Raw genomic sequence first — 26,922 nt, forward strand, 5'->3', positions numbered from 1 at the left:
TGGGGCTCTCAGAGCCTCCCGGGGAGGCTTTGCTGCCAAGCTGCACTATCAGCGCTACAAACAATGGGAGCCTTTGGAAGAAGCTTTGTTCCAGACCACCAGGAGAGGAAATGTTGTTGTTTAATTCCCAGGTCTGTGATTTACTGGCTGTGTGGGATGCAGTGTGTTTCTCTATTCTCCTGCACGTGCGGGGTGGGAGCAGCCATACCTTGCCGGTGCTTGGATTCTCTGAGTTGCTTTAGTTCCATGGATGTAGAGGGAAGGATTAGGAGCACAGCTCAGCCCTTCAGGGAAAAGGTGCTGGGCTGTGAGCTGGGGCTCCCTTCCAGGACCACCCAGCCCTGGGGCTGCTCCTGGCTCTCCATGGTCTGTCCTGCTGTCAGGGAAAAGGTCTTGGGAAAGGCTGGTGTCTACCAGTCCGGGTCACCTGTTGGGGCAGTCCATCAGTCCCAGCAGTCCAGCAGATCCAAAGGCCAGGAAAGGTCTGCTCTTTCTTTTCCTGACAGAACACTGATGCTGAGAGCAAAGAGCCCCTGGAGGCAGAACTGGGGTCCTTGCCCAACCCACTGCAGGTCCTGTGCAGGGCCATCTTTCCTTTCTGTGCTTTACTCTGCCCAGACAGGGCAGAATAAAATAGCAGATTCCCAACCCCTTTTGAGCTGAAGAGGACACGGGGCAGTGCTGGGCAGCTGCTGAGCTGCTGTAAACCCATGAAGGTCCTGGATTCGGATTGCCAGTGGGCTGTGTGCTGTGGATGCCTGGAATAAACAGATCTGGTTCCAGCCTTTGCATCTGATGTGTTCAGGAAGCAGAGCCTGGACACAGCCAGCGACTTGTAGGAACGTAGGAGTTTTAGCAAAGCTGACTCTGGGGACGCTTTCCTCTGGCTGGCTGACATTTCCCCAGTCCAGGCACGTTGCATCCATCAGTGGTGACATGAGCCTGGGACAGGGATGGTCCTGGATGGTGGCCTGGTGTGCATTGTGCCAGCCCATCCCCTTGGGAGGTGGTGACCATATCCCAGCCCCACAGTTCTCAGGGACCCCAGGGGTTTGGCCTTCCCCTTGCCCCCTTCTGTGCTGTGGATATTCCCTGGGCTTACAGAGCAGGCCAGTTTGGCAGTGACCTCCCTTCAGGCCTGGATCAGAACGAGACAGAGCAGAAATCCAGGCCAGGCTGAGCAGCTTCTCTGTGGTGGGAGCTGGTGCAAAACACACAGAGCAGGAGTGGTGCCCTCAGGGTCTGGGCATCACCTAAGGCTGAGGGCAGCAGCTCTGGAAGGAGCCTGGGGCATGCAGCCTGTCCTGCAGGGAGATGGGTGGGCTGTGGCTGTTCAGGCTGGTTATTTGAACTCCTCTGGGGGTTGGAAGGATGCCTGGGAGAGCCACAAGGCAGCAGGGAAGGAGATGGCTCACCTGGAGGAGGGAGGATGGAGATGAGGCCAAATTATTTTCTGGGAGATGGTGGACTTTGACAAGGTTTTCTTCTGGAAGTGGAAAAGAACCTTCACATTTTCCAAAGGAGGAGTCTTTTACATCTAGGGCTTTGTGGGAAGGGAAGGGAAAGGAAGGGAAGGGAAGGGAAGGGAAGGGAAGGGAAGGGAAGGGAAGGGATCTGAATTCTTCTCCCTGACCTTCTCCTGACTTTGCCTCAAGGAGTTGTTTGTTGCTGTGTTGGGAAGGGCTCATTCCTGTCCCAGAAGAAGCTCCCAGCACTGGGGATGGCTGCCTGCCTCTGGCTGAATGGGAGCAGGAACGTTGTGCAAGCTCTCTTCTGCTCTGCATCCTAGGGACAAGGCCAACACAAACAGGCGCCATCCCAACTGAAGGAATGTGTTTGTCCAAAGCCACTTCTCAGCTGAAGGAATTACAGCCTCCCTGCAGATGCTGACCCTGTTGGTTTTTTTTGGCAGAGGGCTATTTCATGGCTCTGACCTAATTTCAGAAGAGTTCACTGGTGGCAGAGCAGAGGTGATATTTCCAAGCCTTGTGGTCAGAGGTTTATGTTGGATAACGGTGCCTTTCTGAGGGGGATGCAGTTTTTCGTGCTGCAGCTCTCAGTGACCCTCAGCTCTCGGTGACCCTGCTGGGGGCTCTCTTTTTGTGTTGGCAGTTCTTTGTGTTCTGCCATGGGCTGCTGCAGCTCTCCCAGCTCCTGGTCTCCGGCTACCTGAAGAGCTCCATCTCCACCATCGAGAGACGCTACGGCCTCTCCAGCCAGACCTCAGGGCTGCTCGCTTCCTTCAACGAGGTGAGCGCCGCCAGCCCCCCGTCCCTGCTGAGCGCTGTCCCGTGCTCCTCCCGTTCCCTGGGAGACATTCCCGCTCTCTGTCCCTGCAGGTTGGGAACACGCTGCTGATTGTCTTCGTCAGCTACTTCGGCAGCCGCGTGCACCGGCCGCGCCTCATCGGCTGCGGGGCCATCCTCGTGTCCCTGGCCGGCTTCCTCATGTCCCTGCCCCACTTCATTACAGGGCCCTACGAGTACGACCAGTCTGTGGCCAGTAAGTGCTCCAGAAACTTGGTTTAGGCCTTTTGGGGCAGAAGGAGGAAATAGTAGGATGACAGGATGGTTTGGGTTGAAAAGGACCTTAAAAACCATCGTGTTCCACCTCTGCTATGGGCAGGGACACCTCCCACTGTCCCAGGTTGCTCCAACGTGGCCTTGGACACTGCCAGGGATCCAGGGGCCCCACAGCTGCTCTGGGCACCCTGTGCCAGGGCCTGCCCACCCTGCCAGGGAACAATTCCTTCCCAATATCCCATCTACCCCTGCCCCCTGGCAGTGGGGAGCCACTGTGAAATGACCTTCCCTCCAGGCACTGCGAGCTGCAAGCTGTTGGCTTCTCCTCAAGAAATCTTATTTTTCTAAGAATGAAATCATCTCAGCCTTGAGAGGCAACAGCTACTTGGTGGAAAGCAGAGCCAGGGGACATGAGAACCATGAAGCCACGGCAAAGGGCAGGAAAACAATCAAAATACAGGCTGTGCCTCTGATTCCCCTTCTTTGCTGCACATCCAACCTCACCTGCCTTCCCTGGTCTAGCTGGGCTGCCTTTGAGGTTTTAGACCCCACCAGATAATCAGCCTCCCTTGAGAAACATGCAGGTCTAAATCACTCGTGGAGGGAATGGGACACGGTGGGTTTGGGATTTTCTTTCTGAAGGAAAGTGAAGGGATGAGAAAAGAAAGAAAGGAGAAAACCAATTTTTTGCCACCTTCCCAATTCCTGCCATGGAGCTCCAGCAAGTCTTTAGAAGCCTCCACTGAGGAGCTTTTGTTTGGCTCATCAGAAGAAGTGCAGCTGTTTCAGGCAACTGCAGACACCAAAGGAAGGCTGAAAAGGTGAATAACTGCTGGCTGCACATAGGGGCCAGCTGCAAACCCCAGTTTGGAAACAATGAGTTGGTGTTTCAGCAGTGCTGGTGCAGGTGGCCCCGTGTCTGAGCACTTGGAATTCCACAGGATTTGGGGCACAACCATGGAAATCCTGCTATGAGCACCCCCACCCCCTTGCCTGGGGTTCCAAGGAAGAGGAGGGTGCTAGAATCAGCACTTTCACTTAGGCAGTAAAATGTGAAATGAGTTCTCATTTCCTGGGTAGCCACTCACAAAATTTGCAGGTTTGCTCATTTACCTGTATTGGAAGGTCAGTCAAAGGTCCTGGGAGTGACCTCAGCTCCACTTCCTTGATGAAGGTGGCTTTTCATGGCACATGAACCCATCTCTGTGAACATCAGTGGAGTGCTCTTTGCACCTTCTTTGTATTTTCTTTCACCTAAGGATAAGATAAGGACATGGAGTTGCTGGAGCAAATCCAGAGGAGGCCCTGGAGCTGCCCCAGGGCTGGAGCCCCTCTGCTCTGGAGCCAGGCTGGGAGAGCTGGGGGTGCTCACCTGGAGAGGAGAAGGCTCCAGGGAGAGCTCAGAGCCCCTTGCAGGGCCTAAAGGAAGAAGTTCTTTCTCCAGACCGAGCTCCTCAGACCTTTCCCCTTGACACTGCAGGCACCTTCAGCAACACCACGGACCTGTGCCAGCCCAGGGCCCCGGGGGCCTGGGCCAACCTGAGCGCTGCCAGCTGCACCCCCCACGCCTCCAGGGAGAACCACGAGGTTCTCCTGGTCATGTTCATGGCCCAGGCACTGCTGGGCATCGGTGGCGTGCCCATCCAGCCCTTCGGCATCTCCTACATCGACGACTTCGCCAGTGAGAGGAACTCCCCCCTCTACCTGGGTAAGGCTGGGCTGCTTGGGAGGGGGAGAAGCCAGGGTGGAGGTGACAGCAAGGCCAGCCAGGACTAATTTGCATTAATGAGAGCAGGGTTCGTTACAGCCCTTGTGCTCTGCCCAGAGCCAGGAAAGTTTCTGCAAAAAGAGTTTACCTGCTTCAGGCTTAGAGAGCAGGAGAGCTGGGAAGCACCATTTGGGGCAGATGCTGGGGTTTTTGGCCTGAGAGATAACCTGGAGATGGAGTTAGTAACCATATCCTCCTCCAAAAAGGCTTCAGGAAGGACAAGAGGGACAATCTGATCTCTGTGGCAGCTGTGGGCTTAAGGGGCAGCAACGAGGACTCTGTTTAGATGTTAGGAAAGTGATACAACCCAAAGGAAAGCAGGTTCAACCACCCAGGAGATGGGAGAGTATCCTTCAGAACAGCTTGGGCACAGGCCCAAAAGGGCTGTCCCAGGGTGATGGGATGGACAAGGTGGTCCTTGCAGGTCCTTCTAGTCCTCTCCCAGCTGTTGCCTGTGACAGCCTTTTGAACTGAATGGAACAGCAAAGGTAGATCAGAAACAGGTCATTACTGTTAAAAAACGGAAGCACAGCATCAAATTTTGCTCTGGTATATGATCCAAACCAGGTAGGAGTTGAATCTTACATGTGGGGATTTCTTTTATCAGTAATTCATGGAGGAGAGTTCACTGATAAATTTTATCTCCTTAACCTTGTAACAAACCTTGGTGTTTCCTGGATTACTGATGCCAAGGGGCACATCTTGTTCCTGGGAGTATTGCAGTCCTTCTAGGAGGCTGCAGACAAGCATCAGGAAAGGTCTGAGCCGTGCCAAAGGGAATTCCGTGTGTGAAGGGAGTATAGGGAGCATGGGGCTGTGCCTTTTGGGGATTAGAAAGCTGCCGGGGAAGTGGGCTGTGCTGGAGGCAGGCACAGCAGAGCCTGGTCCCCGTGGTCCCTTCCCCCAGGCTGAGCCCTTCCCCGCTCTCATACCTTGCAGGAATCCTGTTCTCCGTGACGGTCATCGGCCCGGGGGTGGCCTTCATGCTGGGCTCTGCCATGCTGAGGTTCTACGTGGACATCGACAAAGTCGGCGCAGGTGAGGGAGCGGGTCCTGGGAGAGCTCCTAAAGCAGAGGGGCTCCCAGCCTCCTGTGGGTTCTGTGGCCTGTGCCGGTGGGGCAGAGGGCATCCAGGACATCCCTGTCCCAGCTGTCTCCATCCAAAGGGCTGAGTGGCTCTTTGGACGTCCTGGGGACAGCAGTGAAATAGGAAAGAGACAATGAAATGTGATTTAGTGCTGGGATGATCGGCGGCAAACGCTGCTCGGACCCCAGAACTGATGGTCCCTGGGTTGGGAGCCACCACCTTGGGGCTGATTGATGTCGGGGGTGACTGGGGCCACCCTTCGGTGCTCTGGGCTCCCTCCCTTGTCCCAGCATTGGTCTGATGCCCCTCTCCCCACTTGTGTTGCAGCTGAGGTGCAGCTCACCAACAAGGACCCGCGCTGGGTCGGGGCCTGGTGGCTCGGGTTCCTGGTGGCCGCCAGCCTGGTGGCCGTGTCTGCCCTGCCCTACTTCTTCTTCCCACGGGAAATGCCGAAGGAGGTAGGAGAGGTTCTGCACACACACACACACACAGCGGTGCAGCCAGAATGTCAGCCACAGGGACTGGAACCAGGATCTGTTCCTTAGGAAGGGAAGGGTGCAGTCTCAGATTTTCATGTTTCCATGAGAGGGTTGCAGGGGAGGTAAAGGGCAGCCAGCTTTGTCTGTGCTGGCAGCTGAGAATTCCTGAATTTTGGAGGTAGAATTGAAATTCCGTCACTGGGCTCCTGGAAGACAAGGACACCCTTTTCCATAGGAGAAAAGGACTTAGCCCCATGTTTCAGGTGCCAATGAGAGGCTGCTTGGGCAGGTAAAGGCAGCCAGACCTGTCTATCCTGGCAGGATTTTTCAGGAGCAGTCCTTGGACGTTTTAAATTACTATGACATTTCTGAAATTCGAGCAGTGGGCTCCTGGAAGACGCTGGGAGCTCTTCTTCAGCAGCCGCTGGGGAGCAGGGCCAGGGAGTGGCCGTGCATGCCTGGAGTGCACAACTCGGGAGCTTCCCCAGCGCTTCCCTGGCTGCGCGTCCCGGCGTGTTGGCAGCAGTGAAGAGAACAGGCTGTGCTTGCAGAGGAGGCACTTTCTGTGGGTTGGGATGCTGCTGAAGCTGCTGGGACATGCTCAGGAGGTGAAGGTGTGCTCATCTCGGTGTCTTGGCCATGCTCTGAGTGGTATCATTGCCTTGCACTTGTGCTTTGAGGCAGCATCAAAACCTTCCTGTCCAAACAAGTCTGTGCACCGCTGCAGAGTAATTCTTCACTTCTCCTGACACTGCCTGAATTTCCACAGGAGTGAGTGGAGATTTGGGGTTCCCCGACCTGTTTTACCAGTTCAGCTTGGGGATGCAGTGATTTACTCCTGGCTGACACAAGCTGTGAGGTGATGGGCTGGGAACTGCTCTGCGCCTGGCGGAGTAAAGGTGATCCCAAATGCAGTGTGCCTGACTGATCCTCCTGCAGCCTGAGTTGCTCTGAAGCCTTGGGGATGGTCTGTGTTGGCAGGGCCTGCTCAGTATGCCAGGGTGGCACGCTCCATCGTAGGGAAAAGTTCTTCATTAGGGCTGATGGGAATATTAATTTCATAAGCGGCTCTTGAGAGAAAATAATGCACTTCCAACTAAAACAGCTGCACTTTCTGGCAAGTGCTGCACTCTGAGCAGTTTGGAAGAGTTGAAGGGGGGAATGGGTGGATATTGATTTAAGAAAGAGCAGGAGGATTTCACCCTGCTCTGCTGGCTGGGATCTGTGGGAACGCTCCCACATGGCCGAGCACCCACGTATCCATCTGCAGCACGTGAGTTTCTTGAATTCTTGGATTTCTCTCCATTTTGCCATCCCCCTCAGAAAGCTCTTGGAATCTGCTGAAAGTTAAAAATAAGAATAGGAAAATACACTAAATGATAGCCAAATTCTGCCCTCCTTGCAGAATGGGAGGCACCGGGGCCAGCCACACCTGTCCCATGGGGGTATCAGCGCCAGCAGCAGCAGCAAGGGGCCCTGCTTTAAAAATTCAGATAAAAGCCTCTGTAGAAAGTTTGCCAGATGCTGTTGTGGGTAACACATGTGGGCTGCAGGAGCACTCCAAGATTTGTTGGAAATCTGCGGTGTCGTGGATGTTTTTCTGTATGTGTATATATAAATTTATATATATGTATGTATGTATGTATATCTAAAGATGTACATATGCATATATATGTATATAAGACCCTTTCTCTGGCTTGCCCTTGGAGTAAATCAGTGTTTGGCTAAGGACACAAAAGTGATGGGTTTTCCATCACAAAGGGCTGTGGATTCAGGCTGGAGTTGCTGGTGGTGTTAGTCTGGAGAAGGGAGATCTTCCAGTGCCTAAAGGGGCTCCAGGAGAGCTGGACAGGGACTGGGGACAAGGCATGGAGGGACAGGACACAGGGAATGGTTTCCCACTGCCAGAGGGCAGGGATGGATGGGATACTGGGAAGGAATTGTTCCCTGTGAGGGTGTGCAGGCCCTGGCAGCTGTGGCTGCCCCTGGATCCCTGGAAGTGTTCCAGGATTTCTGACTGTCCAAAGCAGGAACAAATCTACCAGCAGAGCAACCACAAGCTGCAAGTACTTGAAGAAATCAACTGAGCTTTTCCACGCAGCTCGTAGAGCCCCAAAAATTTGTCTTACCCACAGCAGATGCCTTCAGGCTCGGCATGGGAACAGCCCATGCAAAAAGCTCTGCTCTGCTCTGCCCAGAGGCAGCTGAGGTGTTCCTGCACCAGCAGCTTGGATTCCATTTCTGGCCACCCTCCTCAGTGGGCATCACGCAGCGAACACCGGGTATCACCCAGCCCTCCGTGTCTTCGGAGACTTATCTGCCTCCTCCCACCAGCCAGGACACATCTACATCTTTCATTCCACAGCCACATTTCAGCTTCACCTTTTCTTGATGAATTCTTCCTTTGAAGTTCCTGCAAGGGCTCGTGTTAACATTAATGATAATGTGGGGCTGCTCTTCTGATCTTTTTTTTGTAAATTAGTCACTCCGAGCCCAGAACATCTTTATTTCTCTACTTTGCTGCCTGTCGGTAGGTTTCTAGCACCAGAGTATCCTGAATAATCCTGTTTGGGGGCTGATCACAGCAAAGCCATGGAGTTGTCATGAACCCAAGAAGGGGATGAGGGGATGAGGCTTTTATACTGGAAAAACTGTTTTCAGTCAAGAACAGCTTTTTTTCCCAGTAGTTCCAGTTTAATCCTGCCTCCATGAGCCTGGACCATTTCTTGCAGTTGTGTCCTGGATTGTGAGGAACTTGAAGCACTCTCCAGTTGCTGTGTAGCCAAAGTTTAGCTCATGCTTTGCCATCTGCTGGTGTTGCTGCATCCCAAGCCAGGCAGCTGTATTGTCACAATATTCCAGTATTCCTGGGCCACAGCCTGTGTCTGTCCTGCAGCTCTGAGGGTGACAAGGAGAGGGACTGAAAGGGGGAAAGCTGCTCTCAGCAACGCCTCAGACAGAAACAGGAGCACTGTCCTTGCTCAGCATTTCTTGTGTGCAGGACCTGTCTTGGCCACCCAGATCCCTCCCACTGCAGGTTTGCTTTGGGACACTCCAAACACAGAACCCAACGTCTCCCAAATGCCAGAGGGGCTGAGTGACACTGAGTGACACTGAGGGACTCTTCCTCCTGGCTGGGACAAACCTCCCTGCCCTGGCAGCACTCGGCATCCACTGACAGATGCCTCGAGACAAAGCCCCCATGGATTTCATGGGAAGCAGGTCTGCGTGTCCCACTCGTATCCAAGCTCCCATGGATTTCATGGGAAGCAGGTCTGCATGTCCCGCTCCTGTCCAAGCCCTGGTGGCTCCAGTTTGCTGTCACACAACCCCTCTGGACACCAGGTCACTCCTCAGTGCTCTCCTCCTGAGCCTCACTGGCAGGAGGTTTCAAAAACTTATTTCCCTCCATGTTGCAGGGACACCTTCCACTATCCCAGGTTACTCCAGCCTGGCCTTGCACACTGCCAGGGATCCAGGGGCAGCCACAGCTGCTCTGGGCACCCTATGCCAGGGCCTCCCCACCCTCCCAGGGGACAACTCCTTTCCAATATCCCATCTGTCCCTGCCCTCCTTCCTCTTAAAGTCATTCCCCCCTGTCCTGTCCCTCCCTGCCCTTGCAGAAGTCCCTGTCCAGCTCTCCTGTGGGCCCCCACTGGGTGCTGGAGATGGAGCTCTTTCTCTGGGAAAAGGTGCTGTGATGCTCTGGGTGCCTCATTAAAGCTCCAAAACACCACCAAAGGCAGCCTAGGAGTACAGGGCATGATCTGAGGAGCAAAGAGGGCAAAGTGGAAGGACAGGCTTCAGGAGTGGGCTGGGCTCTACATGTGGATTTTCCCCAGGGAGCTTTAAAGTCAGGCACAAACAGCAGCTAAAAATAATCCTCCCATTCAGTGGGAGCAAGGTGCCCCTCCACTGGTGATGTTAACACTCCTGGAAATAGGGTCCCTGGAGGGACCCGCACGTGCTGCAAGAGGCAGAATGAAGTGTTTGTGGGGAGCGTGACCTTGTCAAAAGGAAAGTAATCCTTTTGCAAGCTGTGAGGTTTTACACTTTGTTTGTCTAATATGAAAATAACTTCTCTGACTTTACTGAGCTGGGAGTGCCAGGTCCTGTTCACAGCCAGAGGGAAACTCTGCAGACACCTCAAAATAAACAAAGAAAACCTCTCTGTCACAGAGCAGGTCATTTATCTCTGTTTCCAGGGGTGTATTTGGATAAGCCCAGGCTGCTGGCACCTCTGGCTGCCCTTCTCACAGGTGCAGTAGCAGGTGGGGAGAGCAGGAGCTGGCAGCAAAAGCTGCTTTCATTTTCCTTTCCTGCAGAGCCCTGCTCAGCCATCCCTGGATTTATTCATGTCTGTGCAGGGAAACTGGGGATTTCCCCAGGCCAAGGTCAGGCTGGGGATGCTCTTCCTGGTGCAAAGTGTGTGGGAGCTTCATTCTCCTTCCTCAGAAGCCTGTCTGCCTCCTCCATCCCTGGAAGACTGGAAGTGATGCCAGTGGACTCAGGGAATCACGGCATGAGTTGGGTTGAAAGGGACCTGAAAGCCCATCCAGTGCCACCCCTGCCATGGGCAGGGACACCTTCCACTGTCCCAGGCTGCTCCAAGCCCCATCCAACCTGGCCTTGGACACTGCCAGGGATCCAGGGGCAGCCACAGCTTCTGTGGGCAAAATCTTCCATACAGATAAAATCTCATTGCAAAAATGTGAGATGCAACGAGTGGCACCAAGAAATGGAGTCCTTTAAGGAATCATCCAAGAAAACCCAAGTATAGGGGCATTTTGCAAGCTTAGTTTGTTTCTCCTTGGCACGATGCTGGGGCAGGGCTGAGCAGCCAGCCCATGCTACTGCACCTTCCAGCTCCAGCTTGACAAATTCCTGCCGTGAGAGTGCCAAAATTCCCTGTGGCAGGAGCACAGCATCCTCCTCAGGGCTTGGGCATCGCTGATGGCGCAGCCAGCAGCATTCCAGCACCATTCCCGTATCATCTGCAGCAAGCAGGCAGGATTTCTGCTTTTCCTTTTGCCCCTGCTTTCCTTCATCCCAGAGGAATGTATTTCCTGATCCTTTCAGGCAGCAAAAAAATATACCAGGGCCAAGGCAGCACGGGGAGAGGAGCTTTCCTCCTCTGTGAGGGCTTTGCTCCCTGTGCAGGCAGCTGCTGCTCCCGAGCCAGCACGGAAATGTCCCTTGCAAGGGTCACCCGCAGGGACAACCCAGACTGGGGAATTTGGGGGGAGTTGCGTTTTGTCTGGACGTGCCGGCTGTTGACTCTCAGAAGTACAAACAGCTGGAAGCTGAGGAAGCCACAGTCAGGAACAGCTTGAATGTATTTTTGGAAAGTGCTGCAGTTTCAGAGCAGAGAGAAGAGCCCCTGTAACGCAGTTGAAAAGTGAAAGGGAGCCGGATTTTATCTTTGCATTTGAAAAACGTATGAAAGCCTGAGCTCCAGCCATAAAAAACAGGAAAGGAGTTTCATTGCTTTTGCCCTTAAAAAGGGGCACGTGGCACCCGCAGCACAGACACTGTGACCTCACTGTGGTTTAATGACCACTCTCAGTTTCAGAGCACAGGAGGTGATTTTCGCCCAAGAGCTGCCTGTTTCTCTGTGTCCATTACAAGTCTCTAATTGCTGTTGAATGAACTCGTTTGTCCAGCCCAGACTGGTGCCAGGAGCTGCAGCAGAGCTGCTGAGCTGAGGGGAGTGGCAGAGCCGGGCTGTTGGCTCTGGCTGTAAGCACTCTGTGGTTTCCCCTGAGCCCTGCCCTGCCACCCCACAGGCACAGCCCCACAGCTCCTCTAATTAATGCCCTCTGCTCCTGTGATTCCCCTAAAAGCAGAGCAGGGGACCCGAAGCACATCCCAGAAATCCTCTGCTCCTTTGGCTTCCCAGTGCCGTGGGGTGTTGGACACTTGGCCGAGTGGGGCTGCAATGGATCTTCCACGCTCTGAGCCCTCCAGGGCTGGGGGCTCCACCACTGCCCTGGGCAGCCTCTTGGCTCAGGAGGTGACAAATGTTTTGCCTCCATCCCAGACCTCCTGCTTGCCTGGATACACTTTCCTCTTACAATTGCTGCCTCTTTCCTGCCCAGCAGCTTTTAGGGAACACAGAGACACAGGGAACTGCTCATCCTCCATCCAAACCGGTGCCCAAAGCTGTGCTGGTGGGGATCCAGCTGTATCCCTCTTGGGTGCCTGTGCCTGTCCCCACACACAGAGGTACAAGAACTTCTGGGGCAGAAAACCATCCCCCTAAGGGTATCCAGCTTTCCCTGCAAAGGTTTGCACCTCCTGAATTTGTGTGAGCTGAGCACACGGTGTGCTGTGCCTGGGGAATGGCACAGCTTGATATTGATGAAGTGTGATCCACTGCTGTCAGGAAAGGTGCATGCAGCATGGATATATGTCTGGATGCTCTCAGCCCCATTGGAAACCCGGTGGTGTGGGCAGGGAGCAGCAGCTGGACATGGACAGGGATGGCCAAGGCCAAAAACATCATGGGCTGCTGTGTGTCATGGTTTGGGAGAGAAAAGGCGAGAGCAGGGGAAGCTCTGTCATGATGTGTGCAGTGACAGCCTCTGGTGTGTCCCCAGGTGGTGAGAGGGAAGGACAGTGGCAGCAAGAAGAGGGAGGACATGCTGAGCCAGCTCAGGTCGAGATCCAAGCACATGGAGAGCCTCTCCCTACCGGAGTTCATCAGACGTAAGTGTGGAATGTCCCGATCCCACGCGGATGGCAACTCCCTGCTGGCACAGACAGCTGAGCTGGGGCCGTGCTGGGGCTGCAGTGCTGCCAAGGAACAGGGATGTTCCCACCTATGCTCAGCCCAGCTCCTGGATGGGCCCTCGAGATGCACCTTAGGCTCAGTGTTGGGTTTAACCCCTCTGCTCCTAGCAGATGTGGTTCACCTCACCCAGACTGCCCTGCTGCACCCCATGCCAGCCAAAGCACCTGGGCTTGGTCACTCTGAGTGTCACATGTCTTCCCTGGAAGTGCCCAAGGCCAGGTTGGACAGGGCTTGGAGCAACCTGGGCTAGTGGGAGGTGTCCCTGCCCATGGCAGGGGGTGGGACTGGGTGGGCTTTAAGGTTCCTTCCAGCCCAAATCCTTCTGTGACTCTGTGATTTATGGCTCAGGTGGGCAGTAGGAAACCGGCCAAGATCTCGCCAGAGCCCAAATCCAGGCAGGGAAGAGGGGTGCAAGCTGTGAGCCTGGAGCAGGGCCATGGCAAGGGAGAGACCCCCTTCAGTCAGAGGGGCTAGGGTGCATCCAGCTGCTCTTGCTCAGTCCTCAGGCCATGGCAGGAATCAGACCCACAGCAGCACTGGCAACTTTCATCCCCAAAAACCCTCTTCAGACCCGCTCCTCCAAGGCTGGAGACAATATCCAAGCCAGGCTGACCTCCTGTCCCACTGAGGATGGCCGGCGCTGCCTGGGGCCAGGGTCTGAGCAGCTAAAATCAGAGACTGGGATTTGAATCCAGTGCAATTAAGTTGTTTGGAAATGAGTGGGCTCTTTGTGCTGAAGGGGATCAGCTGGGCTTTAGTCTGTGGAGGCATCTGCTAATGGTTGGGATGTTTGGGGTTTTTAAATACACTGCACTTTGGCAACTACTTATGAAAAGTGGCCCTCTGAAGTCACTCCGTGTCAGCTTCCACCATATTTCCCAGCTATTATCCCGTTAACTTATTGGAAATCCTCTGTGTTCTGAACGTCAGTGCAGGGCAGGCACAGCCAGGGAGGCGTGGGCAGGTTTTCCTCCCGCTGGTGGCAGCGTTTGCTCGTCAGCCTAATGCTCAATTAGAGGAGGCGGTCGGGGGTTTCTTCCCCCCCCGACCTTGTTGCACTGTCATTTAGAATCCTGTGTGATGGCAGCGGCTGCGTGGGAACAGATTGATAGTGCTCAGATGGGATTTTCACACCAACACTCTGCTCTGTGCCTCTGAAACACGAATGAAAATGAGCTCCCCGCTCCCGGGAGGAGAGAGGAGGAAATATCTTACCCTGCTCCAGCTGCAGCTTTGGTTCGGGGCTTGCATCAGTGTTGCTGTGTCAGGGCTGTGGTATTAAATTCATTATTTCAGAGAATTTATCCCCCAAAGCCCAGTTCTGAAATAAATGAAGCATCTGGTTTTTGTCAGGAGAGCAATCTTGCTGAAATCACCAGGATCTCCAGTACAAAACCCTGTTTAGAGCCAGGAGCAGGGTGACAGGTAGTGTGTGATGGTTAGATGGGACAGTTTGGGTGAAGCCTAAAGACTTCAGGGCTGGCTCATCCACGAGTCACTGGAAAGAGAATTTTCTTCCCATTCCATCACTCTCCTGCTTGTTTTGTTTCCTCTCTCAGTTTCTATTTTTACTATTATTTTCTACACGATAATTTATGAAAGCAGCATTTGGAGATTGTCCGGCCTGAATCACCTTGGAAGTGTCCAAGGCCAGGTTGGATGGGGCTGGGAACAACCTGGGATAGTGGAAGGTGTCGCTGCCCATGGCATGGGACTGGATGGGCTTTGAGGCCCCTTCCAACCCAAACCTTTCCACGATTATGGAGAAGGAAATGCCTTTTGCCATGTGTTCTGTTGCTTTGGGGATAACCAGAGGGCAAAATCAGGCTTGTGGGAAGTTTTGCCATGTCCTGCAAGCAGAACAAGGCTGGGCTGGAGCCCATGCCATGAGGTGCTCCTGGGGGCTCTGGGCCTCTCTGGGGCAGGGTGTGAGGGCAGCGCACTGAGCCCTGGAGGCTCTGCCTTGGGCAGGAAGGGCCTTTCCAGCCCCGTCAGCGATAACAGGATGGAGCTGTGTGCAGGATAAGGGGCTCTGGGGACGTTCCAAGCACTGAGGTCAGTCACCCCAGGAGGGAGCAGCTCTGCTGGCTGAGTCCCTCAGCGCTGGGGACATCAGGCCTCCATGGGGAATGATCTTGGCTCTCGCACAGATGCTCTCTCTGTGGGACACTGGCTTGCACCCCCACCACCACCAATTCCTCCTTCTGCAGGCACAGGATCTTCCTGCAGAAATAAAAACTGTAGGATTTAGCTTGCCTGAAGTAATTTCCATTGCTAATTTCCAGGCTTCTGTTGAAAACAGCTGGGAGGATGTGCCGATTCTGCTGCACATACTGGGAATTAGCCCATTAAAGGTGATCTTCAAAGCAATTGGAACGCTGCACTCGTGACTCGTTTGTTTCCCTTATGGTCCCTAGAGGCAGTTTCAAGGATATTTTTTGTTTATTATTTTGAAGTTTCCACTTGTTTTTCCTGTCTGCCCAGCTTCCTCTCTGGAGCTGTGAGGAAGATCCAATTAGTGCTGAGGTGGGGATTGCAGAGGATGGGAAGTCTTGCTGCTCCCACCATGAAGTGGGGACCTGCTCAGCTTTCTACCTCCGAGTGGTAAAAAGAGTTGCAGCTTTTTACCTCTGATCTGGTGGGGCAGAGGGGGTGTGGTTTGACTGAAAAGACCAAAGGCCTACAGGGAAAAGAACTTTTTGGTGGAAGATTCCCACAAAAATCAGATTTTTCAGCAAGCAATCTGAGGTTTCCTATCTGTAATATGGCTCAGAAATTCCAGGAATATGCTTCAAAGATCAGGACCTTTAGTGGTACTTGAAAGCAAAACCATCTCCCCTCTTGGGTTCACATTGGTGTAACGGAGCTCTTTCCCCCTCCCCACTGACTGCCAGCCTCCACAAGGTCAAAATTCCAGGGTCCCTGACCATGCCTAGTATGCTTGGACCTGCTTTTGCAACTCCCTAAAATTTTGGGCTGCTTGCCTGACCTGAGGGCAGAGTGCTGAGCAGGAGAGGCGATGCTGCCATGAGTTTGGGGAGTTTTGCCTTTGCACATGGAGGACCCTACTGCACCCACAGAGGGTCCTTTTGCCCTCCACAGAACATTTAGGACAGCCAAAATCTGTCCCCATCTGGGGACAGCTCCCAGACAAGCCCCAGGGAGGCCTCCCCACCGCAGTGCCCTGGTGCCGCTGGGCTGGAGCCGATAGAAAGATTGTCCCAGTTGTTTGTCAGCTGCCGAGAATTAACACCATTAATTTATGGCAGTCCTTTGCATTAATCCTCCCTGTTAATTCCTTATCTCTGCTCCAACATATTGGCTGCCCGAGCCCTCATCTGGGAAACTCACCAGCAGTTCGTTCGGAAGTTGCCCTTTGCGTGCCAGCCAGAGCAGGGGAAGGCAGCGGGAGAGCAGCAGCAGGAGCAGAAAGTGGGGTTGGGATGTGCAGGAAGGGGAGATCGCTCCAGGATGGACAGCTGCAGCTCCCAGCTGGCAGCACCGGGCACCCCGTTCCCTGGCAGCTGGGGCTGCCTGTGCTGAGCTCCGTGGAGACCTCTCCTGCTCAAGGGTTCAGCCCTAGAGCAGCTTGCTGGAGCGTTTCTTGCCTGTAATCAAAAAATGCATTTTTCATTATTGAAACAAAAAGGACACTGAAATTGCAAGTGCAGCAAACAAATAAATTAACTTTTAGTGACTTCCCATGTACTTTTGTGTTTGTTTTAGCAGAAGCCCTGCCAGAAAGCTTCAAGGAAAGGGGTGGAATGAGATGAGCTTTGCAGTCCCTTCCAACCCAAACCCTTCTGTGATTCCTTGATTAATATTTTGGTGTATCCCTGCTCTCCATGGTACAGGTGCCCCCTTGTCCTTTCAGGTTTCCCTGTGGTGCTGCTGAGGAACCTGCGGCATCCCGTGTACCTGCTGGTGGTGCTGGCTCAGGTCAACATCTCTGCCATGGTTGCTGGGTTAGCAACGTTCATGGGCAAGTTCCTGGAGAGACAATTCTCCCTCACAGCATCCCTGGCCAACATGATCATTGGTAAGTGTTGCTGAGCTTTTGACTCTTTAAAAAATAATCTAGAAATTAGGAAGAGTTCCTCTGGAATAAAGCCCCCCTCTCAGAATCAGTCAGAGAGTTCAGAGATCCTGCCACAGCTCCTCAGAAAACTGAGGTCTGCAACAGATAAATCAGAATAAAGTGAGCAGAGCAGACTGGCAAAGCCCAGGGCTGAATGCAGGCAGGGAGGGAAAATGCTGAAGCAGTGCTCTCCTGCCCCGATGTGAGCTGAGCTGCTCCCAGCTCAGATTTACCCTCTGCATTCAAGTCAGCCCTGTGCTCAGTGGATGAATTTCTCTAGCCTTTGTTCTCACCACTGAGTCTTGCTTTGCCTTTTTCCCTCAGATCAAAAAGCTTTCTGTAGCTGGAAATTCCTTCCTTGCGTGGGTATTTATGGTCTGAAAGCAACCTCCCCGTTGATCCTCAGCTGAATTAATCAGTTTGCACGTCTGTAGCTGAACTTTGGTCTCCCCCAAAAATGGGGGGTTTTAGATAAATGGGGTTTTACAAGGGTGACCACAGAAATGGGCACAGTCCTGTGCTGCACAGAAATTAAACATCCTCCCCAGGTTTACTTGGTGCTTCCTCCTGTCCACACTGAAAAATCACATTTTGCTGGGTGAAGCATGGCTTTCCACTGCTCCTGGCATCTTCCATCCATGGATACATAAGGCAGCCGGTTTGCCCTGGCTTTGAAAAGCAGCTTTTTCGTAGCATTATTCCACCAGTTCCTGCAAAAACCTTGGTCCCTTCTGAATCCCCTGTGCTGAAAAACAGGAACCCAACAGCAAATCCCCTGGGCCTTTGCTGTGAGAAGGGACTGACGCAGCTCAGAGGATGGAAAGCAAGGTACAGTGATAGGACAAGGGGGAATGGCTTTAGGTAGGGTTTTAGGAGGGAATCCTTCCCTGTGAGGGTGGGCAGGCCCTGGCACAGGGTGCCCAGAGCAGCTGTGGCTGCCCCTGGATCCCTGGAAGTGTCCAAGGCCACGCTGGACGGGGCTTGGAGCAGCCTGGGACAGTGGAAGGGCTGGAACTGGGTGATGTTTAAGATCCCTCCCAACCCACTCTGTGATTCCCTGATTCCATGCTCTGCCTTTCCCCAGGTGCCGTGAACATCCCCGGGGCCATGGTGGGGATTGTGGTGGGCGGTGCCATCCTGAAGCGGTTCCAGATGTCTCTGAGGCAGTGCAGTGCCCTGTGTGTGCTGGGCATGCTGCTCTGCCTGCTCGGGGCCTTTCCCCTGCTCTTCCTGGGCTGCCCCACGCAGAAGGTGGCCGGTGTCACCTACTGGGACAGGTACCACTGCTCTGCGGGCTGGGCACGGGGCAGGGGGGGCATTCCCAGGGTGGGCACACCCCAGCCACGGGCACATTCCTCGGGGTGGGGGTGGGAGCCAAGCAGAATCCCCAGAAATTGATTCATTTCCTCAGGAGAAGCGGCTGATGGAGATAAAGTAAAAAATTCTTGTGGATAAGCACCGAGTTTGCTGTGTCCTTAGGTTTAGGGCAGAAATGATACAGATACCCTTCATGATTTATCCCACACACGGTGGAGTCAGCTCAGCTTTATCTCCTTTGGGTTAAAACCTTTTTAACATGAGATTTTTAGGAGCAGGGTTATAAGAGTTCCACCAGTGAGATTTCCCACTGAGGAGCAAGTGTGGAACCCGAAGTAAACACGTTTTTGGCACAAACAGCACAAGACTTACATTTCATCTTGGAAAGTTTTGGGCCAGCCCTGGGATCACACCTTCCAAGCTGCAGCAGCTAAACATGGGCAGGATCTTCTTGTGTGCCCTCAAGGCTTGATCCAGGTCTCTGTGAATTGCCTGGTCAGTGTCCTGTGGTCCCGGCCCTCAGGGGAATCTCCCTCCCTCCCTCCTTCCCTCCCACAGTGGGGTGTTGCAAGAACCCCAAAGCCCGGGCTTGGGACCAAGTATGAAGGAAGTGGGAGGCTCCTGGGACCATTTGTGGCTGGGATGCTTTGCCCAGGCAGAGCCAAGGCCCGGGGTGATGGTGGAATTCCCGTGGCTCCTCACTCACACGTGGGGAAGGGTTTGTTGAGCAGTCAAGTGGGTTTTTACTGATCTCAGCACACAGGCAGTTTGTTTTCTCTGTAAGATGCATATTGATCAGTACCTGGCACTAACACTTCCCTCGTGCTCAGCTCTGGGTTTGGGCACCATGACATGGAGTGCAACGCGCAGTGTCACTGCCCCGAGAAGGGCTTCAACCCCGTCTGTGGCTCCAACGGCGTGGAGTACACCTCCCCCTGCTCTGCTGGCTGCAGGAATGTGAACATCAACACAAACAACTCAGTCCTGGTGAGTTGGGCCTGGGGCATGGCTGCTGAGGGGTGACCACTGTCCTGCTCCAGACTGGCAGATGGATTTTCTGATGTTCATTGGTGTTGGGCAAGCACTGCGTGATCCGTGTGGGATGAGCAGGGGGAGGCTGGGAACATCCCTCGGCCAAGGCAACAGGCAGGAACGAACCTCTTAGGATCCAGTGTTTTAGGATGTACAGGTGTCCCTCCCCATTCCCTGACCCCCAGGTCAGGCTGTGCTCCCCAAACCCTGGCTTCTCCAGATTCATTGCTACCCAGCAGCTTGAGGGGCTGCCCCAGGACCACAGAATGGTTTGGATTGGCAGGAACTTCCAAGCTCTCCCAGGTCACCCCCTGGATGGGCAGGGACGCCTCCCAGGTGCCCAGGTTGCTCCCAGCACTGGCATTTGGCAGAGCTGTGGTGAGTGCTCTGGGAGAGCCTCGTCAGAGGGGTGTTATTCCACCTTTCAGCTCCCAGGTTTGCAGGGTGGAAATTGCCATCTGGTTGCAGAGTGCACACCCTCTCCATGGGCACAGGCTGCCCAGCCAAGTGTCTGCATGAGAGGGGGACTGAGTGGAGAGTCCAGTGCAGGGGCTGGAACAGTGGGGTTTGCTCCTGGCCTTCCTTTGGTGGGGTCTTTCTGCTGCCCTGTGCTTGTCTCTGCTGTGCTGCTCCCGGCCTGCCACCAACACCCCGACAGCTCTGAGCTCTCCCAGCTGCTCTGTGGGTCTGCAGACAGCGCAGTTCAACAGATAACCCGCACGGAAATCTTTGCCATTCCAACCTCTCTGCAGTCTGTGTAGGATGAGTGGCTTTCCGCTTGGCACAGGCTGTAATGGCAGCGTGGGACTGTCTGGGCAGTTTTCAGCAGCGTTTTGTTAATTAACAGCACTTCATTTTAATAACAATTATGCTTTCTGCCAGAGCTTAGTCCCAAATGTGCTTTCCTGCACCCCCACGCCTGTCTTTTGTATGGCAGATCCTTTCCAACTGCTTTCTTCCTCCTCGAAGTTGCCTCCCTCTTCCAGCCCTTGCTTTCTCGGAAATTTTACACTTTTCTTACAATTTTCAGCATCTCTGCCAGTGCAGGGACCTGTGGCACTCATTGCCTACTGCCTTCCCTGTCCCGGGGTTTCCAGAAACCTCCCAGCCTGCAGAAAGCCCTGCAGCTGTGTGCCCAGCTCTGCTGCAGCCTTTCCAGAGGGCACCGTGCAAGCTTGGATGTAGGAATGAGGTTTTGGGAGACCCTGAACTGCTCCTGCCTCTGGGATCACCCTTCTGCGAACTGCCACCCCCTCTGGCAACCAAAAGATGATGCTCATTATTAATTTTAAGGTCTCCTCAAAAAAACCACCCAGAGGTTTCTTGTTTAAAAAAAAAAAAAAAAAAAAAGAAAGAAAATTGTGGCTAAAAAATAGAGAAAAGGAAAAATTCCTCATCCATCACCCCAGGGCATCTTTTCTTTGCTATAATTCTCTGCCAGTTATTTATGAGCCTCTCTCAAAGGTGAGGTTTTATGTTTTTGATTTAACGCTGCCCTGAGGTTGGGCTCTGGCTGCAGCTGGGCCCTGCACACAGCCCTGGATGAAGGGGCTCCCAGCAGGACAGCGCCTGGGCACAGATGGCAGAGCTCTGGCACCCTGTGTCAGGGCCTCAGCACCCTCACAGCCAGGAATTCCTTCCCAATATCCCATCCATCCCTGCCCTCTGGCAGTGGGAAGCCATTCCCTGTGTCCTGTCCCTCCAGCCCTTGTCCCCAGTCACTCTCCAGCTCTCCTGGAGCCCTGCACCGGGCTCTGATGTGCCCCCGAAGTACTGAGTGCTAATTACTGCTAATTATTTCCAGACAAATCCTACTGCCCTCCTTCACTCTGGCAGTGTTCCCTTCCATCTGCGCATCCCTGGGCATGTGAGCAGCCCCTGGACGTTCTCCTCTCTTTGCAGAACTACACCGAGTGCAGCTGCATCCCGGGAGCGGGGCTCGCCAGGCCGGGCACCTGCGGCACCGGCTGCTCCCACCTCTTCGTGCCCTTCGTGGTCCTGTCCTGCCTGGCAGGGATCCTCGCCAGCACATCCCACACGCCATCCTTCATGCTCATCCTCAGGTGGGGACGCCTTGGGCACGGTCCTGGGCAGCCACAGAGGGCTTCCAGAGGGGATGTTTGGTTCAGGAGGAAGGACTTCTGCAGCTGGGGGTTAAACCAGCCCTGTTTTGCACCTCCTGCCTGTTCCTGCCGGGATTTTTACCTCAGCACAAGATGCACCATTAACTCAGCAGTAATTCAGCACATGGCACTTGGGCTCTTTTTAAGGCAGCTCTGTGTGAAGTTAAGAAGTTTAATTACCTTCCTTTGCTTGCAAGCGGCCTCCCTCCCAGTGCAGAGAGGCAATTAGGGCTGCACCTTCCCACATCCTTGGAAAGGTGCCTGTGGGGCAGAGCAGGATGGAGCCACCTAGACGCGAGCCCAGGCTGGTGGGGCTGGACCCCAGCATGGGCAAAGCTGAGGGAGAGAGGAAAGCCATGGGGAAGTCTCTGTCTTAGTCTATAAATGTCTATAAATACTTCCGAGCACATTTCCATGGCCAAAATACTCTAAAGAGTTGCTTTTTAGGGAAAAATCTGTTGTTAAAAACCCCTTTTTACCTCCCAGAGCTCCGTGCACTCCAGGCAGTCAGAGAGGAGAGGGAAGCTGAGTCCCCTGAGGGTGCTGGCCTGGGGGTCCTCTGCCAACCAGTCCTTTTCCACATGTGAGCCCAGCAGGAACCACAGCCAGAAATACAGATTCCAGAAAACTGGGCTGCCAGCAGAATGGACACTGGGGCTTCTCACCTCAGGAAAGCCGCTGCCTCCACGTGCAAAGCACTTGCTCAGTTACAAAAAGCATCCCTTTCATTGCCTCTGTTTCACTCACCCAGATTCTTTGACTCAAAAGCAAAAGTGCTCCTTAGCCAAGCCCTCCCCATGTCTTCCTGGGTCTGGCAGGATTTTCAGGCCAAGGGAAGGCCATGGTCAGTGTTCAGCCCTAATGAATGAACCCTCATCAGCTTTGCTGATGTAAATGGGAACTCCCTGGGTGCTTGGTGGCTGGGTTGAAGGACCATGTGTGGGTGAGGTGCCGTGCCAGGGAGGGAAGCATCCATCCTGGTGGGATTGCCAGAGGACATGTTTTCCACTTTGTTTTTCAGGAGCATCCAGCCTGAAGACAAATCATTTGCTGTTGGGATACAGTTCATGCTATTGAGAGTTTTAGGTAAATTGTGTTAAAATATCATCCTGGAAAATAATGGCAGCTCTTGGAGAGGGCTTTCCCAAGGCAGGGAAAGATGCTGCCTTGTGGGGTCTGGGGGTGCTTGCAGTGGGGATAAGACAGGGCAGCTCCAAGGGCTCCATCTCCATGTGCAAAGGAGGGATGGGAATACTTCAGGTCCAGGAGCTCAGGCTGTGTGCAGACACTGCTCTGCTCGCCTCCAGTGCATCAGAGGGGCTCCAAACCCTGTCCTGGGATCCCACCAGTTACTTCTCCAAAGGGGAAAGTTCATGTGACCCTGGAGGCCCCCAGGCTGTGCCACAGCAGCCGTGGGAAGGAGCAGTAAGTGCTCAGCGTACAGAGGAGGGGAGCTGGAATGGGCTGCCCAGGGGCTGGTGGGGTCACCATCACTGAAGCGTTCCGGAGGCACCTGGCTGGGGCACGTGGGGACGTGGATTTGGGGTGACTTTGGTGGGGGGGATGGCTGGACCTGGCTGACCCTGTGTTGCAGCTTGGATGCCGGGCCCGGTGCTGTACGGCAGCGCCATCGACACCACCTGCATCCTGTGGGAGAGCAGGTGTGACCGGAGGGCAGCCTGCAGGTACTACGACAACACCCTCTTCAGGCAGAGGTAGGGCTGGAGACCGGGATCAGGGACTGCGGGGGCACGTGGCATCGGGATAATGGGGGTCAGGGACTGCGGGGGGGACGTGGCAAATCATTGTGCAAAGCACTGTGAACACACAGGGACACTCACCCCCCAGGCCCTTCCAGCTCTCTGCACTGTGGCAGAGGCAGTCCCTGGAAGAACCTCCCCAGAGTCTCAGGTGCTTGGAGCACTCAGGAATATCCCCACTCCCCTGATCCTCCGTTTGCACCCCACAGGTATCTGGGGCTGCAGTTTTTCTTCGAGGTGGGCGCTTTCCTGTGCTTCGGGGCCGTGTATCTGATCCTCAGCAAGCAGGAGAGGGAAGCCAGCCAGGCACAGGAGACAAAGGCGGAGCCAGAAAAGGAGAAACTGTCAGGAGACTCCATAAAGACCCCGGAATCCAAAGTGTGACACCGCAAAGGTGAATTGTGATCATGTCTGGGGAGGTGGAGCCACGTGAATCAGCCCACACCCGAGCTGTGGAGGGTGGATGCCCAGAGTGATGCACCCTGGGGCTGCCTCCTGATCTCCCAGGTGGGATGAACTCTTCCTGCAGTGCTGGGGATCCATCCATGCGTTGTTCTCCACCTCAGGGGTGCAGCTTCTTCCTTCCCATGGATTAGTCCGCACACTTCAACCCTTGGACTCTGCAGCCTCCAGGCTTTGTGTCCTTCAAAGCATTTTTTCCTGCTCTCGGTGATGCCAGCACTGAGCATTAACCATAAACCTGAAGGGTTTTGTGGGTTGTATTTTTTTAAATAAATCATTTTTAAGAAATGGTTTTGTACTGAACCCATAGATCTCTGTGACTGATGGTCTGTCCTTGCCTCCAGAATGTCAGCTGTGCTTGTTCCCTTTCCTCTCCTGGTGTCAGATGCCCTCTCCTCCTGGGACATTTCATCCAGCTCCAGCTGACACTGCTGGGATTTTTGTCACCACTTTTGTCAGAAGGACCAACCTGCACATCTGCAGGGATGAGGATCCTGGGGAGGGGAGGACACCAAAAGGACCAGGAGGTCCAGCCCAGGGGAGAAACTCCCATTCCTAAAATAATAGTAATAACAACAGTAATAATAATAGTAGTAGTAATAATAATATTAATAATAATAACAATAACAATAATAACAATAATAATAATTCTTATTTTTTGTGTTATCAGCACTTACTTTCTGATGGTCAGTGCTTATCACAGGAGCTCACTGAAGCACGTGGGAGTTCAGGTGCATTCCTGGTTTGCAGCTTGAGAAGGGCAGAACTTTTCCCAGGGACGCAGGATCAGAGGGGGAGGTTGGAGTCCTCTCCAGACTGGGCAGAGATTGTGGCTGAACCATCTGAGCCCAGAGCCAGCCAGCCCTGGGCTCCCTGAAGGGGGTTCTGTCTGTAATTACAGGGTGGAAGTGCAGCCTGGTGTTATTTTGGTTCAGCTGCCTCTATTTCCTGCACTCTGCCCGTGCTGGGACTCCTTCCCACCCAGGAGTGAATTGTGCTGCTCCCACCACCAGCAAGCAGCCACAGCCACGGGGTGGCTTTGTCATTTTTGGCGCCAGGATGGAATTTAGTAGAGAAAACAAAACTGGTAAGTTCAACCCAAAAATGCAGAAAAGAACTACACAGAGGGGAGAATTCATTCCCTCCTTCCCCCCAGCAAATATCCTCTGGAAAGGGCTGGGTGTGCAGAGAAGTGGAGGGGGGAAGGCCTGTGGGGAAGTGACTGAATTTAGCTATTTCCCCAAACTGTTTGCCCAGCCATTCTGAAGGACCCAGTTACCTCAGAGCAGCCTGAGAGGTCGACTGGAATTTTTTAGGGGTTTGGGTTGGGTTCTTTTCCTATTTTTGTGCAGTGCCTTGTGTTCACTGGGTTCGGAGTTTACAGCCGTGTTCAGGGTACCAAGAAGTGACGTCTGTCTTCAGAGAAGGTTCTGAAAGGCAGAGGTGTGCATGGATGCTGAAGGGATGTAGGAGGACCCATCCGAGGAAGGACAAGTAGCATTTGCTGACCAGGAGCTTTGGAAAGCCGAAGCTGGGAGAGTTTTGCACTGTCCTCTTTTTCCGAGCCTTGGCCAGGCAGCATCTGTTGCTAAAGCAGCAGGAGAGGAGTGGGAATGGGGTTCTCCGGGCAGGAGTAGGGCAGAGACAGCTCACGATGCCCACAGTGGTCGTTCCAGCTCCCGGCAGCCCAGGAATTTGCTGCATCCACAGAGAAGAAGGTTCTTTCCTGGCTGAGCACAAGCCTTGGCTCACAGGCAGTTCCTGCCATGCTCAGCTCAATCCCAAGTCGCTCCAAGGTACTTTCCACACCACAACAAACAAACAACAGCACAATTTGCTCCATATGGCGTGAAAAGTAGGGAGCTGCAGTGTGCTGTGCCAGGAATCTGCCAGGGATTCGATTCTTTGCCCAGGGAAGTGTCCAAGGCCAGGTTGGCCGGGGCTTGGAGCAACCTGGGGTAGTGGAAGGCGTCCCTGCCCATGGTAGGGGGTGGAATCAGATGAGCTTTAAGGCCCTTCCAACCAAAACCATTCTGTGATTCCATGGTTCTCTCCCCCATCCCACTGGAGCCCCTCCAGAGCCTTTCTGAGAGCCCCTCAAGCCACTGGAAGCGGTGGTTCCACTTGCAGAAAGGAGGGGAGAATGGGAAAATGAAACCCTTTCCCAAAATAAACAGTGAGTTTAATTGCCTGTGCTGCTGCTGCAGGTGGCAGACAGGCTGCACATCCCTCTCCTGCCTGGCTGGGATCCTGATGGATGCACCAGGGACCTGCAGGATGGCCTGGCCGGCTCACTCCCAGCCCATTCCCACTGCTGGGCTCGGGGATCCACATTCATTTTCCACTTGGAAAACTCCTATCACATCGTGGAAAGGCTTGGCTGAGGCAATGCACAAGCTGGTACAGCCTGAATTCTTCCTTCCCTTGTTACCCCTCCAGCAGAGGACAGATCCCTGTGGATAAGCACCCAAGGCACTTGCAAACAGTGGCTCTTAGCTCTAGGCCTGTTATTCTGCTTTTGCTCTGGTAATTTCCATCAATTTGGGCTGGAGCTTCTACAAAGAGCAATAAACCCCCGTTTCCCTGTCCCTTCCTCTGGGCTCTTTCAGAACGCAGTTGAAAGGGACTGCCTTGCCAGGGAAGATTAAAGAGAGGCAGCTTGGAAAGGCTGCTCCCAGCTCCCGTCAGCAGGGAGGAGATAAAACCAGGGAATATGAAAGGGTTGGCAGCAGAGAGGGAGCAGCAGGAGGAGTGTTTGATGCAGAGCAAGGGGCAGGCAGGTGCGAGGGCTGCAAAGAAAGGAAGCAAAGGAAGGGGTAGCAGCAGCAAAATGCACCCTGTGCCGGCTGCCAGGTTCTCCCCAGAGCAGGCATTCCCTGGAGACAGCCTGAAACAGAGTTTACAGAGCACCGAGGGGTGCAGCTGGGCCACCAGCCATGGACTGCGTTGGGGAGGTTAACAGGAGTGAATCCAGCTGGGCCAGAAGCCCATGGACCTCCTGGAACCGGAACACTGGGTGTCTTCATGCAGCACTTTGTGGGACCAGGGGTCACAGACCCGGAGGCAGAACGGTGCCTTTAGGGCTGGAGGGAATTGCACGGGGTCAAGAGAAGGAGTTACAACTGGAGGGAAGGACCCAAAGCATTTACGGAGCCGAGAGCTGCTTTAGAGCCGAGCACAATTCCCGTTCCTCAGGAAAAAGAGCTGAGCTGAAGCTTTTAAATCACCTTTGGTGTGTTTAGCTCGGCCAGATCTCTCCCTGGAGTGCTCCTGGCTCCACTGCAGTCACATCCAAAGGGTTTCTCCCAGTTTCCTGCTGGTGTTACAGAGCAGGTTTTCCAGCACAGGGGATAGGGATGGTCCTGAGTGGATTCTGTGGCTGTTTGCCGAGGGCCAACAAAACGTGAATCAAAACCCAGTGAATATTTCTATTAAAATGCACTCGAGCTGCCTCTGGCAACCTGAAGTCTGTTCCCAGAAAATGCTCGCTGAAGAGACACA

General features: G+C 53.9%; 1 protein-coding gene and 1 long non-coding RNA gene across 4 annotated transcripts in view; one reads left to right on the forward strand and one right to left on the reverse strand.

Moving 5' to 3' along the window:
- SLCO2B1 (solute carrier organic anion transporter family member 2B1) overlaps positions 1–23,728 on the forward strand; it is a 34,490-nt gene extending 10,762 nt beyond the window's left edge. For both annotated transcript variants that reach the window (XM_017727094.1, XM_008644634.2), the window contains 13 exons: positions 2,113–2,250; positions 2,340–2,502; positions 4,003–4,230; positions 5,230–5,328; positions 5,705–5,835; positions 12,456–12,564; positions 16,524–16,688; positions 17,812–18,004; positions 18,875–19,031; positions 20,979–21,139; positions 22,221–22,285; positions 22,794–22,914; positions 23,169–23,728. In XM_017727094.1, coding sequence (XP_017582583.1) covers positions 2,113–2,250; positions 2,340–2,502; positions 4,003–4,230; positions 5,230–5,328; positions 5,705–5,835; positions 12,456–12,564; positions 16,524–16,688; positions 17,812–18,004; positions 18,875–19,031; positions 20,979–21,139; positions 22,221–22,285; positions 22,794–22,914; positions 23,169–23,343 — 1,905 coding nt within the window. In that variant the 3' untranslated portion in view covers positions 23,344–23,728. The remainder of the gene's footprint in view (positions 1–2,112; positions 2,251–2,339; positions 2,503–4,002; positions 4,231–5,229; positions 5,329–5,704; positions 5,836–12,455; positions 12,565–16,523; positions 16,689–17,811; positions 18,005–18,874; positions 19,032–20,978; positions 21,140–22,220; positions 22,286–22,793; positions 22,915–23,168) is intronic.
- LOC108444896 overlaps positions 12,911–26,922 on the reverse strand; it is a 54,980-nt gene continuing 40,968 nt past the window's right edge. For both annotated transcript variants that reach the window (XR_001859617.1, XR_001859616.1), the window contains one exon: positions 12,911–16,257. This is a non-coding gene — a long non-coding RNA (uncharacterized LOC108444896). The remainder of the gene's footprint in view (positions 16,258–26,922) is intronic.

Source organism: Corvus brachyrhynchos, unplaced genomic scaffold (assembly GCF_000691975.1).
Source record: "Corvus brachyrhynchos isolate BGI_N302 unplaced genomic scaffold, ASM69197v1 scaffold412, whole genome shotgun sequence".
NCBI lineage: Eukaryota > Metazoa > Chordata > Aves > Passeriformes > Corvidae > Corvus > Corvus brachyrhynchos.